This window comes from Podarcis bocagei, assembly GCF_964188305.1.
Source record: "Podarcis bocagei genome assembly, chromosome: 13".
NCBI classification, from domain to species: Eukaryota; Metazoa; Chordata; class Lepidosauria; order Squamata; family Lacertidae; genus Podarcis; species Podarcis bocagei.
The window spans coordinates 57,438,609-57,455,327 of NC_138138.1; the positions used below are offsets into that span (position 1 = coordinate 57,438,609).

General features: G+C 49.3%; 1 protein-coding gene across 1 annotated transcript in view; it reads right to left on the bottom strand.

Moving 5' to 3' along the window:
* Positions 1-9,851: 9,851 nt before the first annotated feature.
* LOC308571877 (uncharacterized protein) overlaps positions 9,852-16,719 on the bottom strand; it is a gene marked incomplete at its 5' end in the record, with an annotated part of 34,012 nt that continues 27,144 nt past the window's right edge. The window contains 8 exons of the mRNA XM_081167483.1: positions 9,852-10,626; positions 11,377-11,447; positions 12,360-12,451; positions 12,919-13,092; positions 13,791-13,968; positions 14,534-14,593; positions 15,565-15,695; positions 15,889-15,947. Of these exons, the coding sequence (XP_081023609.1) occupies positions 10,591-10,626; positions 11,377-11,447; positions 12,360-12,451; positions 12,919-13,092; positions 13,791-13,968; positions 14,534-14,593; positions 15,565-15,695; positions 15,889-15,947 (801 nt within the window). The 3' untranslated portion in view covers positions 9,852-10,590. The remainder of the gene's footprint in view (positions 10,627-11,376; positions 11,448-12,359; positions 12,452-12,918; positions 13,093-13,790; positions 13,969-14,533; positions 14,594-15,564; positions 15,696-15,888; positions 15,948-16,719) is intronic.

Genomic DNA, 16,719 nt, shown 5'->3' on the forward strand with positions numbered 1-16,719 from the left:
GGGGGGCTCCAAACCTGTAGTCTTGAAAGCACAGAAACTGAAAGGTGGAGGTCAGATCAGTGGTGCTGGCAGGATGCCAGGACTTGGGGGCTTCTGCTGTCCCCGCTCCCTAGGAGTGTGGTGGCATTGGGGGGACAAGCACCTCCTTCCTCTTCAAGGGCAATGGATCCTGTTGAATATTGCAGTAGCATTGTGATTTCACTAAGGCATCTTTGTGTCACTTACGGTTTTTGTAATCGTTATTGTAACTTACAACGAAAAGTCTGCCCTGCGTCTCCTTTGCCATTCAGCTTCATAAGATGATCCCAGATGGGTTCTTGCGTTGTGAGAGAGGAAAGCTTCTCTCCCTCCCCTTTCTCGATGCCTTGCCTAATTCTGCATACCTCTGTCACATCTCCCCTTACTCATCTTTTCTCCCACAAAGCAAAAGAAAGCCCCTAGTGGTGTATCCTGTCTTTTCTGAACCTGTCCGAGCGCCAAAGCACTCCTTTCGGAGGCCTGGCAACCAGAACTGTACACAGTATTTCAAGTGCAGTTACACAATAGATTTGCATAAAGGCCTTATAATATTGACAGTTTCCCTTCCCTGGTGATCTTCCCGGCCATCCTCCACACACTGGTCTCATTTGCATGTAATGCTCAGGCAAACTATGAATTAGCGAGAATGAGCACGTGTGCTTGGGGGCACAGTGAGAAATATGCAGCTGCTTTATTATCAATTGATTAATCAGTTTATATCCTGCCTTTTCCCCTTACGGGACTCAGGGCGGTTTTGCTCTGCCCCAGCTCTTGCTGTGCAGCCGGGAGTTAAGACACAGCGCACTGAGCACACTGAGTCGAAGACCCAGCGCACTGAGTCGCAGAGAAGATCCAGCGGATTACTCCTGATTTATGGGCTGGTGCTTCCGTGGAGCTTACCCCTTAAACTTCGATTCACCATTGAGGCCTCAAGTTCATGCCACACAGTCTCTCTCTGAAGATTGAGTCAAAGAAGGCTGCAGACGGGTGATTGGGGTTTGCTTGTTTATTTCTCCACCAAATACATAGAAAGGTTGAGGTCCCTTTTTTACTATCACTGCCACTTAGGAGGATGCAGAGGGCAGGTGGAAATCTGAACACAGCACTATTGCGCAGTTCCTTCCTCCCCCAAGATAAGACTCTGAACAGGTTTTACTGGACTCCAAATTGTTTATTTAAGGCTATCTTGAGCAGTTATGGTCAGTTGCATGGAGTATGGTGAGGGGGGGCCTCTTTGCAAGGCCCGACCATGGAAACACCAGCCTTGGGTGTGGGGCGCACTGGAGGCCTGAAATGGCTTTGCACCAGTCCAATCCGAGGGCCTTTTGTGCCAAGTAGGAATGCCAGAATATCTGAGATTACGGGGAAACAGGAAAGCCCCTCCCCACCTCCACCTCCCTCTGTGCATGAGCAGAGACACCTCGCCCTGCCATGCTCACACTCTTCTGCTGGAGCCACTTTCCCCCCAGAGGAAAACCCAGCTGTGCTTCCTGTTCTTGTTATTATCACTGACAAGAGTTTAGCATCGGAATTTAGAAAGAAAGTTAATGTTTACAACAATCCCATATGGTAGGCTGGTGGAATTATCCCCAGACAGGGCGATTGAGGTTGGTAGGGGGCGTGGGGTGTCTCAGGACCCCTACTAAGTTTCTGGTGGGAGTGGGATTTGACCTGAAGGCTTGCAGACTCACCATGGCTCATGACCCAACAAGGCCCTTACATTTTGTGGGACAGACAGCCTGCTAAGCACTTCAGAGGATCCTACCCAGCCAGAGGAGATGGCTGGCATTTATTACTTCCCATCCTCGAGGTTGCGGGACCATAAACAAGTAATTGCGCTGAATAAATAAAGGAGGGTTGGGTGCCACAGCTGGGCAGGGAAAGGGTGGGGGCCACAAACTATCCGTATGCCAAACCCAAGTGGGGGTTATCCAGTCTCCTGAGGGTTCCTGAGCTCCCCGTCTTCTTTTTGCCAGCCATGCAAAGGGGTTCTCTGACACCGCTGCCCTCTGTGTGTGCCAGTTGCTAGGTGCTCAGAAGGAAAGGGTCCGATCCGGAGGTCACAGGATGACTCAGCTGCACCGTTAAGAAGCCAAAGTGCTGACGCCACTCACTTCAGTGCCACTCCCTGCCCAGGGAAAGACTGACTGCTGGCCTGGCCCTCCCTCTCTGTAAGCCACCCAGCCCCACCAAATTCCTTGAGAACCCAGGAGTCCTGGCTGGCACCCTGCCCTGTGAGGCCTGGGGCCCACTGCCAAGTCTACGCTGGCCACCCACATGACTAAATCACTTCACAGGAGGAGCCCTTCAGGGACCCAGTGTCCTCTTCCTGCTCCTCACTCCAAATGCTTCCTCCCATGGTGTCCACAAGGGCATCTCAAGATTCCTGTGATTGGTCTGGGCAGAAGCCTTCCCCTCTCTCTCCTCCTTTGTTATTAATAACCCCACCCCACTGGGTCTTTTATCAAATATTGGCCGAATTTGCTCCATTGCATCCAAGCAATTTCCCCTGCACATAGCCTCCTGCTATGCACCGAGTCTTTGTTCTTGCCACACCCTGAGCTGTGCTCAGCTCAAAAAGGGAAAGGTGCAGAAAACAGCAAGCAGCGTCCTACCGTGTCCAGTTCTGGGGACCCCAGTTTAAGAAGGATGTTGGCAAGCCTGAAATGGTGCTGACAAAGGTGACTCAGGGGATCAAGGTTCTGGAAACTAAGCCTTAGGAGGAACATTTGAGGAAGTTTGGGATGTGTTATGTTCTGAGTTGAATAGGATCCAAATTGCAGCAGTCTGATTGGTCCTAGAACAATAGGATCCAGAATGCAGCAGTCTGATTGGTCCGCAGGAGCCACCCAATCCAACTCCAGGTGGATGTGAATCCGCAACCTGATTGGCCTACAGGAGAATCCGGGAATTAGCCAATCATGTGGGGCCCATTGTGTAAATAATGTACCGGTATATAAAGCAGACATTTCTCGGAAACTTCCATTCCTCCTCACCACTATGAGCTGAATAAAGAGCATGAAATCCACACTCGACTCCAAGTATATTCCAGGATGCTTAGCCTGGAGGAGAGAAGATTGAGAGACCACAAGATAGCCATCTTCAAATATCTGAAGTGCCATCACAGGGAAGATGGGGGGAGCTTGCTTTCTGCTGCTCTGGAGGGGAGGACTCGGAGCAACGGATTGAAATGGCAAGGAAGGAGATTCTGACTAAACATTAGGAAGAACTTTCTGAGGAGCTGTTCAGCCGTGGAACTGGCAGCCTCAGGTGGTAGACTCTCTTTCGCTGGAGGGTTTTGAACGGAGTTTGGATGGGCATCTCTGGGGGATTTTTCAGCTGTGATTCCTGCATTGCAGGGGTCCAGGCTAGATGCCCCCTGGGATCCCTTATGATTCTATGATTCTAAGCCATATTATGGAAACCCCGGTGCCCCTTACAGTATATATAGTAACTGTACTTCACTGTTGGGTGAGAGGCAAGCTATGCATCTGCGCCATGTGATTTAACTTCTCAACAAAGCCACTCCTACTGCTGCCGAGCTAACATTCCCTATCCAGTAGTCGACATAGCTGTCAACTTTACCCTTCTCTTGCGAGGAATCCTATTCGGAATAAGGGAATTTCCCCTTAAAAAAAGGGAAATGTTGACAGCTATGGTAGTCGAAGGGACAACTGAAACCAGTGCTTGCGTGTCTCCATGCAGCCACGGGTCATCGTCTATCTTTGGTTTCTGACTCTTCAAAAAGAATGCATGCATTTTGAATGGGGAATGGGGGAATACATGTTCATTGTTGAGGACAGACAGTGTTTTCCCCAACCTTTCCACACAGGTCCAAGGTTTGTTTTTTTTTAAAAAAAGGAAAGGAACTAATAAAAGTCACTAGTTGAGGTATCAACTCAGAGTGCTCAGCCAAAGCCGTTCAGGTTTAGCCAGTGGCTTGCAGGCATTCGCTTCTTTGCTGGTGTCATAAATGGGTCCCGCAATAAGTCTGACTTTTGCTTTTGCTTAAAGCTTTCAGTTTATGGGTTGGTTTTTTCATTAGTGTGAGATCCCAAGCCTCATTGTACCAACCGGAAGAAACTTTTGTAATTGCAATTCTTTGTAATTGCAAGTGTTACAGCTACAATAAGGCAGGCCACAAGACAAAACGTTTGGGGCTGTTGTTCAAAGGGTTGACAAGTGATTTTTATCAGTTTCCTGAAAAACCTCTACCCAGAATAAGACAATTTTTGGGCACAGCCAGCACATGTGAAAAAATGTACTTCGCACCCCACACCATCTCCAACACATTGTAGAGAGTGTCTTATTTATCCTATGCAAGATGCCAACAATATTTGACTTTGGGGTTTTTTTTGCAATATATTTTTAAATTTAAATTTTCAGACATTATCATATCATATCAAATAATTATATTGTTTCATAAATTGACTTCCCTCCTCCACCTCCACAATGTTTTTACTCAAAACTTTTCTACTGCATTATATCTTTATCTATTACAAAACGTTTCTTTCTTTTCTGTTCTCTTATCATTTTTTCCTTCTGCTGCTTTTATCTTGAATCCTGCCTGTGATTTCATTTGACTATAGTATTTTTTAAAAAAATAGTCCACGAAGTAATTGAAAGAGGTAGTCTTCTTTCACACCCTTGCAGAATAGGATTTAAACAGGGGTTCAAAACTCCCTAGAGTTCTAGTAGCTTGCACTATAATAACTGGCAGCATGATAAAGTGTAATACCTGATGGAGCTGGAGACAGGCTAAACATGCTTGGCTCTCTCAGCCTCAATAAGGATTGGTCACCAGACCCTTGACCATCTCCTCTGCACACTGTCCAGCTTGTCAATATCCTTCTCGAACTAAGGTGCCCAGAAATGGACATGGGACTCCAGGTGGGGTCTGGCTAAGGCAGTACAGAGTGGAGCCTTTATTTCCCTTGATCTGGAGGAATGTTAGCTGAATGATGTGTCCTTGGCCACTGTACACCCAATAATAATAATAATAATAATAATAATAATAATAATAATAATAATAGTAATTTATTTATATCCCACCCATCTGGCTGGGTTTCCCCAGCCACTCTGGGCGGCTCCCAACAGAATTAAAAGCACAATAGAACATCAAACATTAAAAACTTCCCTAAACAGGGCTGCCTTCAGATGTCTTCTAAAAGTCAGATAGTTGTTTATTTCCTTGACATCTCATGGGAGGGCATTCTACCGAGAAGGCCACTACCAAGAAGGCCCACCGCCTGGTTCCCTGTAACTTGGCTTCTCGCATGGAGGTAACCGCCAGAAGGCCCTCGGAGCTGGACCTCAGTGTCCGGGATGAATGATGGGGGTGGAGACGCTCCTTCAGGTCTACTGGGCCGAAGCCATTGAGGGCTTTCAAGGTCAGCACCAACACTTTGAATTGTGCTCAGAAACGTACTGGGAGCCAAGGTAGGTCTTTCAGGACCGGGGTTATACGGTCATATTGGAAACCGGGATGCGTTTCTACTCAGGCAGGCAGCAACACCGCATGGCATGGTTGGGATATCGTAGCCATGCAGGTGTTGGAGACAAGACATTTCAATCGGTCTCTATACTGAGTGATTATCTGATGTCAAAGAGAACCAAACAAAGAGTTCTTCCTGGATTTATTTCAAGCTCCTCATTCCTATTTTTTTCCTGGAGCGGGACTTGTTGCACTGCAATTGGCAAGTGTTGCACTGCAATTGGCAAGAAAAAGGTGCAGCTTCCATCTATGTTCCATCAGCTGAAAGTCCTTACATTGAAAGGAGAACTTAGGGCTTGGCTTTTACGAGCTGCATCAGGAAACAAGTTCACCTGATGTCTGAAGGCTACATTCCTGGTGGATGAAATGCTCGATGCATCGCTCACACTGACGTGTAGAACACACTCCTTCCTGCTGTTGTGCTGTGATACTTGGAGGCATCCTCAGCAGGTGTTGTTTGCATTGGAACAACAATTATGGATTGTGTTTGATTCCCGACTGATCATTTCATTTCACTCATTTCATTTGCATGCTGCTTTTCCACACACACAAAATCATGCTCAAAGTGGCTTACAGCAAAGAAACAGGGGTGCATTTCAAACAAACGCTACAAAAGCCACTTCATAATAACATAGGAAAACAATAGCAAATATAGCAACATACCAAAAAAAAACCCAACCATTCCAGTATTAGAGATATAACAAGATTACCTGAACGCTATGCAGCAACCAAGAGCAACAATAACAAGGGAGCTTCACAGTTTCACCGTATTCCTGGAAACACTCCTTCCAGGATGTTGCTCACAGTCCCTCTCCTGCCACCACTTGCAAGGCTTCTGAGGGCAAAGGGTGGGGTAGCTGGAAACACCCCTCCCATGACAATATTCGCTGGTGGCGGACGTACCGCCTTTGCTGCTTGTAGTCTTGCTTGTTCATTGAACGGGCACATCATAAAGCGTACCTTAAGTCTTCAGTGTGCGTTTGTCATCAGCTTTCCTTGTTGCAGTTGGAGGACCTGTGGTGTTTTCCATCCACATGTGACAAAGAAATGTAAGGGCCTTGCATCACAGTACTTGCCAAGCTGCACTGAGGCAGGGCCTTGGGTCTGGCTCTTTCCCCCTGACCACATATCTGGTACAATGTGGGCAGGGGGGATGGATAGAGCAGGGATTCTGCTGCAATCGGCATGTCCTCCTCCTCCTCAACACCTGGAGGCGATTCTTGTGGTGAGGCCAGTTGCCATCAGTTTTCGGTACAGGAACACCAACATCTTTATGGCCGTTTTCATAAAGGAAACATGGTTAAGCAGCCATGGCACTTGTGTTTGTTAAAGGAGTCCTGGATCTCATAGGAAGCATACTGTTTCCTCCTCAATGTACGCACAAGGATTGCAGAACATCATGCCCAACAAACAAATGGATTTATGCTGCAGGCATGTCAATGCCCACCAAGGATAGGAAATGGATGCTAGGAGTGAAGCTGTTGTTCAGATCTAAAACTGAGTTTGAGAAGAGCAAGATTAGGAGTCTGGTACCAAACACTTCAAAACTCAATATGGTGGCTTAGCTGGACTCCCCATGGTTGGGATTACACTTCCAACCCAAAGGCAGCAAATACATAGGACCCTGATGGCAAGGGCACAATGAGTGGCAGACATCGCACAGATCCTGGTACCCAGTGGGGGACTTTCAAATTTAAGTGGACCCCTGTGTGTGTTAATCACACCCCCCCGCCTGTCTCCCACCTTCCATTCTGCATTACTGTTGTGTCACCCCCTCGGATTGGTGCCCAGTGCGGGCGAACCGGTCGTGCTCCTCTAAATCTGCCTTTGCTAGTAACCATATTGTGGTACTGAGTTACCATCTGGTGGATCAGTTCCAACTAGAAAGCAAAATCCAGACCATTTGTGCTTCTCTGGTGTTGCGAGGTGTCGTCTGAACCCACCCGCACACACACCAGCCCTGAGTGTCCCTCTGTGCGCTCTCCAGAGTTTCAGGTTCATCTACTGGAGCTCAAAGCTGCATCTGTCATGGCTGTGTGTACCTTCCCTTGGCTTTGTGCCCACAATAAGTTCCCAGACAAGTGCAATAAAGGAAGATTGGTTTACAACTTGAAATAAAAGTGATGGAGTACATGGCTGCTGGCTCAAACCGCAAAATTGCAATATAAGCTGGCAGCACATCACAAAGTACACACACGTCTGAGCAGGATCCCTACGTAACCGCCTCCAAAGCCAAAAGAGCAGGTACAGAGCCACTCGAAGGCATACCTTGCGCAGTTTCTGGTTGAAAGGACATGACCTTAGTGGGAAATGTTGTTGTTGGAATCCGTCTGTCTCAAGGGACAATGGAGTGTGCCTCTGGGGGTGAAGTCAAACCGCTGCGTTAGCAGCACCCAAGTTACCTCCCCGGGGGCCAGGTGAGACCCTGGTCAGGGCCATTCTCCCACCATTTTGCTTTGCTGACCAGCAGCTCCACACACAGAGAGCAGCATCCTTGAAGACACAGAAGTTTTTGCTCTTTCCTCCAACGTCCTTTTCCTGATCCAAATCCCCCCCCCCCAAATTCTGCAAGGGGGCCAAACAGTTAAAAAGTCTCTGTCTTTTTTCCCCTTTTGGGGAAGAGGGATTAAGTTTGAGGAAAGTACTTGCAAATGGGAACTTAAGTGCCCTTCCTCAGCCTTCCTCCAGATTGGTGCTGCTAATTAGCAAAGCAATCTCCTAGGGGGGCAGCTCATTGCAGAACCTCTCTGGCCTCCCCCTTAGCCAAGGCTTTATTTCTGGAAAAAAGAGCAGCTGGGACCCAATTCTGCTCACACAAAGCTATCTCTTCTGCAAGCTCTTCCCCAGCTCCGGTTCTTGCTGTGGCTTCTCAGGGCTGCTGAGAGAAGTGCACTCTGCACTTGCTCAGGGGCCCTTGAACCTTATCACTGCATTTTAAAAAGTAAATAAACTGGAAATGTGGGGGGTGAGGAACCATGAAGAAAGACCACAGTACAAAACAGGGAAAGTCAACAGGCATCTAAACAAACAGCACAAATCATTTTTATTTGATTTTACAAATATGAATTTATAACCATGCCAAATACACACATCCATGTAGAGAGATCACTCTGAATCTCAGGTCTTCCCCCCCCCTCCCTCCCATGTGTCCTCTTGTCAACATTTTCAAGTGCATATTATTTCGTAATCTCTATTTTATATCTATCCATATTATCCATAGTATTTGTTACATTACAAGTGAGATTAAAATCCTGCTAATGTTTTCATCTTCTTACAGTGGTCTCCTACCTAAATAAATTATAAACTTTCCCCATTCTTTCTTGAATTTCTTGTCTTCTTGGTCTCTAGTTTTCGGGTCAATTTTGCCATTCCGGTGTAAGTCTAACAGCTTGGTTTGCCATTCCTCTCTGGGGCTCTTTCTTCTTTCCATCTCTGAGCTAGTAGCATCCATGATGCTATTGTCATGTACATAAAGAGTCTTTTCTGTTCCTTCAGAATGTCGGTATCTATAATTCCTAATAGAAAGGCTTCTGGGGTTTTTTACAAAAGTTATTTTAAACATTTTTTCGGTGCATTATATATCATTTCCCAGAAAGCCTTTATTACCTTACATGACCACCACAGGCATCTAAACAAACCAGCACCTCTAATTCTACAAATGGAGACACACTCGCCAAGTGTCCCAATTTTCCAGGGACCGTCCCAGAATTACGAAACCCATCCCAGCTTCTGATGTGATTCCAGAATGTCCCTATTTCCCTGCAATAGTCTCGCAAACAGAGACAGTAATCTAAACTTCAGTTAAATACCCCTCCAAGAAGACAGGGCACTTTATTCTGATAGTTTTGGTTTCTCACTTGGTGAACTGAGAATAAATTTCATGACTTCCGGTTTGCCGCAGACCGCATCGTAGCACGGATATAGTCCTCCAGGAAAGGCCCGATCTTCTGAAGGGTATGGGCCGGGGAAACGCAAGGGCGCTCTGTACCCCTGTAAAAGGCTCAAAAGGATATTTTGATCACCTGGATCTGGCTGCACTTGTCAGCAGACTCTCCCAGCCCGTACCGCGCTGCAAAGAGCGGAGGAGAGGTGGGATCGAGTCGCGAGCGCTGGGATCTATTTGATTCCCTCGGAAGAGAAGCCTCAAGTTTTGAGTGGATAAAGCAGCAAATTTTCCACAAAATATGTAAAAAAAGCTGAAGGAACTATTGGAAATTTGGATTACAATTTGGACTAAAATTGGCGTTGAAGGCGGGATGAATAAAGGAAGTCCGTCCCGGCTGTGGTGAGCTTTATATTGCATGGGGAATTCTACAAGTGCTAAAGGTTCTTTTCCCCCCCTTTTGACTTTGCCTACGCTGCCAGATAACTTATCCTATGCAAATTACATGGTGAATTAAGGGGTGCAAACCCCTCATCTGTGCATTGGGGGGGCATCCCTTTGGAAATCAACCCACCAATTGCACTGTGCATCCAACCTGTGATCCATCTCAGGATCAGCAATGCTGTGGGTACAGGTGTGTGGCATTGTGGGTCATCAGTGATGTTACAGGTGTATCTGGGGCTGGGATGGAAGGGGGTGGGTAAGTTTGTACCAAGAGAAGGAAAAGCCAAGTGGGAGCAGGTTGGGGCTGGAGGGAGGAATCCAGAGCCAAACTGGAGAGAGGCAAAGGGGAAATAAATAGGTTGGGACAGAAAGGGAGAAAGGGATTTCTCCAAAAGTGCGCGCCGTGGCCCCCGACCTGCAGAGACGACGCGAGACCCTTGCAAGGCAGCCTCCTCTCGCACCAGATGGCCTTGGCATCCAGGCAGTGGTCAAAGGCTCCTCGCTGAGGGATGTGCTCCTGCAAGTTCAGCCTCGGTGGGCAACGCGAGTCCTCGGGGGCAGAAGCCCAAATACCCCCATGGGGCCCTCTTCCTCCCCCACGTCCTCCTTCCAGCATCACCACGAAGAGGCGCCGGTATTCAAGGGGGCCGCAGCAGCCCACTCCTGAAGTGCGAGAGGAAGCAGGAAGGCATCACCGGCATGTCCTGTGCAAATCCAGACCCAGCGTCCTTCCCGTTGCCCCAGGGCTTCTTCACAGCCGGGCCAAGTGGGGCCGAGCAATCCGTGTCTTCAGTGCGCAGGGAGAGAAGGAGAAAGCAGGAGGGTGAGGCAGGGTCAGCGGAAATGACAAGCACCTTTCAGAAAGTGCCCCACTACTCAGAGCTAAGTCCACCTGCAGCAGCACCCGGATTCTGGCCAGATGCCCAGAAGAAACGCCCACAAGCAGGAAATGGAGCCAACAGCCCTTCCTTGCTGCTGACGCGGATCTCCTGCCTCTCCCTGAGCAACTGGCACCCAGTGGTAGACTGCTTCTGATCCTGGAGGCTCCATTTCACTATTCTAACTGGTAGCTTTTAACTGATGGACTTCAGGTCTGCCAGGAATTTGGTCCACCTCTCATGCCTCACACACACACACACACACACACACACACAACCACACGCCTTTAAAGCTCTCCAAGAGGTAGCAGCCTCTGCCCCATCTTGTGGCAGGGTGTTCCATATGTCAATTATTGCACCAGTGTGAAGAAAGACTTTCCCCCCATTCTGAACCTCCTGCCCTTTGGCTTTGTGGAATGACCTCGTATCATGAGAGATAACCCTCCTCTTGTCCACTGTCTGCTTACCACCCATAATGCTATAAACCAATCATGTCCTTTTTTTTTTGTATTCGAAAAGTCCCTGTCCTTTTTGGGAAAGGGCTTGGCTCTGCCCCCGGATTGTTCTGGCTGTGCTTTTCTGCCCCACTTCTAATCCCTGCCTGCTGTCTCTCAGCTGTGACACACACACCGAACCCCAAATGCCCTCGTTTCTTGTACCGGCAAGGTTGTATCCACCGTGTCCAGCCGTGGTCGGAAGGAGCTGTCTCTGTCACCAGCGAAAGGGTCTTCTGTGCAAAGGGCGAAGTAGGAGGGGGGCATGTCAGTCATTTTTTAGATTTGGGCTTCCCTTCTCCCCAGTCCAGCCTCTCCACTTGCCCACCCAAGAAGAAGAAGAAGAGTTTGGATTTGATATCCCGCCTTTCACTCCCTTTAAGGAGTCTCAAAGCGGCTCACATTCTCCTTTCCCTTCCTCCCCCCCAACAAACACTCTGTGAGGTGAGTGGGGCTGAGAGACTTCAGAGAAGTATGACTGGCCCAAGGTCACCCAGCAGCTGCATGTGGAGGAGCAGAGACGCGAACCCGGTTCCCCCAGATTATGAGTCCACAGCTCTTAACCACTACACCACACTGGCTCCCAAACCTCTTCCGAGAAGGGAGGGATCCACAGAGCCAGCTAGAACCTGCTTTATTTTTACAAAATGCATTTTCAAAACTCTGGCAAGCAAAGTGGTCTTCCCTGGTGTGATAATGCAGCCCATAATCAGGGCTGACGCTCATCCTCCCCCTCAGGTGCCTAGCGCTCCCTCCCCAGAGCACAGAGTACATGAGAACCCCCACATCTCATTTATTTATTTCTATTTCCTTCTCCTGGATCAGGGCAGGGTGGGGTGGCAGGGCATGGAAAGCCCTTCCGCCTGATTGCAGTTTGGGGACGTGGCTGTGTTTGACCTCCCCTCTTGCTCTCCCCTCCCCTTTCTTATTTCCTTATTTCTGCATGTGGGGTGGAATGTTTCTGTGCAACTTGAACCCCTCCTGCAACCCCAGACCATCTACAGTTCCACTGACGCATTTTCTTTCATGCATTAACCCGCAGGGCAAGGGAAGAAGCATACTTTGGGGGCCAGCAGTTGACATGGACACCAAGGCATGCCACCCCCACCATGGCCGCCCCTTCCTGGCCTAGACCTTGCCCCACATACCTCCTGTGGCAGTTGCAGGGCGTTCGGGATGGAACACCCACTCGGGCTCATTTTCATAACGCTTCTCTTCATCAGGAGGCAAATGCGTCAGCCTGGGAGAGGGAGACCAACAGAGGCCGTCAGGGCAAAGATCTGTCCTTCAGCCCATTTCTAGGGCAGCTTCCAGAGTCAGCGCCAGTTAAAACAGCAGAGACTGACCTACGGCGGGTGAGGGGGGTGACCGAACCATGCACCTGCAGCCCCACCAGCAGCAGCTGGAAATAGGGCAGAGAATGAGACAGGAAGGAGCCGGGCCTCTGAGGGGCTCCATCCAGACACAAGCAGCTTGGATAGCCTTTCTGCAATGTGGTTATTATTATTATTATTAGTAGTAGTAGTAGTAGTAGTAGTATAATGCCCTTCATTCGTAGTTCCCAGGGCAATTCACAGAGAATGCCTTTCCAATCCCAGTGAACTTTCCCCCCAAGGTGGTCATTGAGAGAAGATGCAAAGCAGAGACTGACCGGGACGCAGAGCAGACCGAGCTGACCGGACTTTGAGTGCCCAGCCCTCCTCCTACCTGTGTCCTTTCTCCCTCGGGCAACAGCGCCTCCAGCAGAGAAGCACGACCAAGACCAGGATGATCAGCAGCAGCACCGCCAGGCCCAGGGCCACCCCCACGGCCACCCCCACCTTGCTGATGCCCTGCTCACAGCGCCGGCCCACGAACCAGTAGGAGTCCGACTGCTCACAGCTGTGGGAGGAAAGGCAGCGTCAAAAACCGGCAAGGAGGCAGGTAATGGGGCCCAGGATGCCTGGGTTCTTTACGGGGTGGGGAGCAGGGGGTGTTTCTGATGCTGCAATTCGGGGGGGGGGGCTGAGTGGCATCCAGGGCCCTAATCCAAGGCAGGAGCGGTGGTGACTGGTGCCCACGGGGAATTGCAGCAAAAGACAACATGCGCATGAATGACACTGTTTTCTTAAAAATGACATTTAAATGGTTCCTACTAGCACAGCTGCTTCTGAATTATGGTGCTGGAGGAGACTCTTGAGAGTCCCATGGACTGCAAGAAGATCCAACCTCTCCATTCTGAAGGAAATCAGCCCTGAGTGCTCACTGGAAGGACAGATCCTGAAGCTGAGGCTCCAGTACTTTGGCCACCTCATGAGAAGAGAAGACTCCCTGGAAAAGACCCTGATGCTGGGAAAGATGGAGGGCACAAGGAGAAGGGGATGACGGAGGACGAGATGGTGGGACAGTGTTCTCGAAGAGACCAGCATGAGTTTGACCAAACTGCGGGAGGCAGTGGAAGACAGGAGGGCCTGGCGTGCTCTGGTCCAGGGGGTCACAAAGAGGCGGACACGACTAAACGATGAAACAACAACAACTAGCACAGCTGGTAGGAACAGCCTACGGGCACCACCCACTTCACCCCCTGGCATGCTACTCACTAGCAACTGGGTCCCTCAGGGGTGATATAGCAGTTTCCGTTCACACATCTGTAGGGGTCCGGGTGCCAAACGCTGCAGTTAGAGACACACTGAAGGTTGCCACTGATGTTTCGTGCAACGTAAAATTGCTGGATGTTTTTTGCCACCACGGAGGTGTTCTTGCATTCAGTTGACAGATCTGGAAAGGGGAAGGAAGGAAGCAGAGTCAGAAACGGGAGAACGCAAGTGCCTCTTAGAAAAGCACCGCATGCTTGAGACCAGGAGATCAGAAGAGGAGCCTGCTGCAGGATTGGGTCCAAGGCCCCGAGGGTTCAGCATCCCAGAATGCTCAGCCACTTGTCTCCTGGAAAGGCACCAGCAGAAACACTCTCTGACTCTGCTTCTCCCAGCAACTTAGAGTTAGACTGACCCTGAATATGGAGGTAGTATACAGCCACAATGCCATAAAACCCTTTCCTCTCATCCTCCTTTGAAGCCATCCAGACTTGTGTCAGAGAATCCCACAGGTTACTTGCACTTGATGGGACAAGGATTAGCCTCTGTGCATCTCAGTTGTGACTGCACTTGCAGAATCCTGGCAACATCTGCAGTGTCCACACCAGCAACGCATTTGTTTGCATGTGGTGGCCATGTTTTCTTCCTCATACGGCTCCACCGCCCCCATCCAGACAGCCCACTGCAACTCTTCAACATCAGGAGTGTGTTAAGCACACAGTGGCCCCCTCTCACACCCCAGTCCTCACCTTCAGGGCTCAGGGGTACTGGAGTCACACGAGATTTTCCTTCAGTAAAGCAGAGCTGATCTAAAGGAGAGGGGGAAAGCAAAGGTGAGGCTTCTGAAGGGAAGAAATCACGGGGGGGGGGGGACATTCATGGGGAGGGACCTCTTCCCCCACCCACTCCCCATGTCTCCCTGCCAGTTGAAGGAAACACACTTCCTCTGCCATCCCTCCTATGCTCAGCTAACACCCTGACATCCGTCTCTGCTGGGGTTGTTGATGTGAAAGGGGTCTGTTACTGGGCATCCCCTCAGCTTGCATGGATAACACTAGCTGGCCTCAGATCTGGCATAGATTAAGCTTGCTGTCTGTGAAATGGGCACACTAGGAAGACTACGTTTTCTGTTCCTAGAGAAACAGCATGATTGTTTGGATCAGGGGAGCGGGGGGTGGGCTTGGGCTCAGTGAAGCTGCTCAGATTCTGTAGAGAGGTGGGTCACGGGCTGTCTCACTGCTCCGATTGGCAAGTAGAGAAGTGGACAAGCTCTTAAGTGCCACTGATGGCGGCAGGATTCATTGTATTTTTTGCTCTATAAGACGCACCAGACCACAAGACGCACCTAGTTTTTGGAGGAGGAAAACAAGGAAAAAAATATTCTGAATCCCAGAAGCCAGAACAGCAAGAGGGATCACTGCGCAGTGGAAGCAGCAATCCCTCTTGCTGTTCTGGCTCCTGGGATAGCTGCGCAGCCTGCATTCGCTCCATAAGATGCACACACATTTCCCCTTACTTTTTAGGAGGGAAAAAGTGAGTCTTATACAGCAAAAAATACGGCACTCCCAAATAAAAAGGGGCAGGATTGCTGCCCTTGGGTGGCCCCTGCTTCCTCGTGGCATCTGATCTGGAGACGTCTTATAAGGAACCTTTTCCTCGCACTCCACAAGCCAGATACGGGGCAGGAATGTAGCGGCAAGAGCTGCCCCGTGGCATGCAAGCAAAGGAAGCCTTTTCGTTTATGAAGCTGCCAGCCAGGCAGTGGCAGCTGCTGCCTCACCTGTTTGGTTGAAAGTGCAATTATTTTGCAGGACCTGGATGACGTCCTTGATGGATGCCTCATAGGAACCACTGAAGTTCGAGAACGGCTCACGCAGACGCACATCGTGCTCCACAATGACACTGCCTTGTCTGGAAGCAAGAAGGATAAATCATTTAGCCCCAGCTGTGAAGGTGCCCCCAGTTGGCCTGTCGACATGGCCTGTTCAGGCTTCTGTGTTCAAGGGAGTGTGGTGTTTTACATTGGGTGCCAAGGAATTTGGTGGAACCCAAAACCACACTCTCTCCAATGCTTGGTCGCCAAACTTATCTATCTGTGCCTCACCTCAGATTAATCACATGTACGCTCTGGTACCCAAAAACGCCCGAATAGAAGATGTTCATCTGCACAGAGAGAGAGAGAAAATCTGAGCTCCGCTGCAGTGACAACGGAATGTGAGGAGCATCAATCCAGAGCAGGTCTGGCCAGGAGCGGAGGAGTTACTGCCACTTGGCAGCATCAACAGCTTAGAAGGTGTGCATGTCAGCAATCCTGCTGATGTGCACAACGTACCAAAAAGGCGACACCAAAAATCAGAAACAACAAGATACTCTACATGTACAAGATACTAGTTTGTAGATCTGAGAAATACTAAACCCCCCATCCCAGCAATTCTGGGTCCCTGCTGTGTGCTGAGTAGGACCTCTCTATCCTGCTGTGCTCCCTTAACTCCTCCACCCTTCCAACACACCTTTGGGGTATCTCCTGTGCTGGGCATGGCTAGTCAGTGGCCCTCCCCCATCTGTTCTTGGACTCCAGTTCCCAGCAGGCAGACTGGCCAAAGGCATGGGATGATTATAAAGGCTGGAAGATGACCTTTGATACTTTAACATTGATCTTTCAATTAGGAAGACGGTTCCTAATTGTGTATTAGGGTTTGAACCATCAGTTCTGAGCTACAAATTACAGAAACAGCTTTCTATACTCATCTGATGGCTCCATTTCCACATCTGGATATCTAGGTGTTCCAAACGATGGAAATCGGCCTGTGTTTCCAGATGTGCTAAGCGGACAAATCTCTGTTAATGAAGTTTACCACAAAGGAATGGCACGTTAACGGGACCCAGACTCAAAAGTAACAATAGGTCTGCCTGGAAGTAATCATTTTCCTGAGTG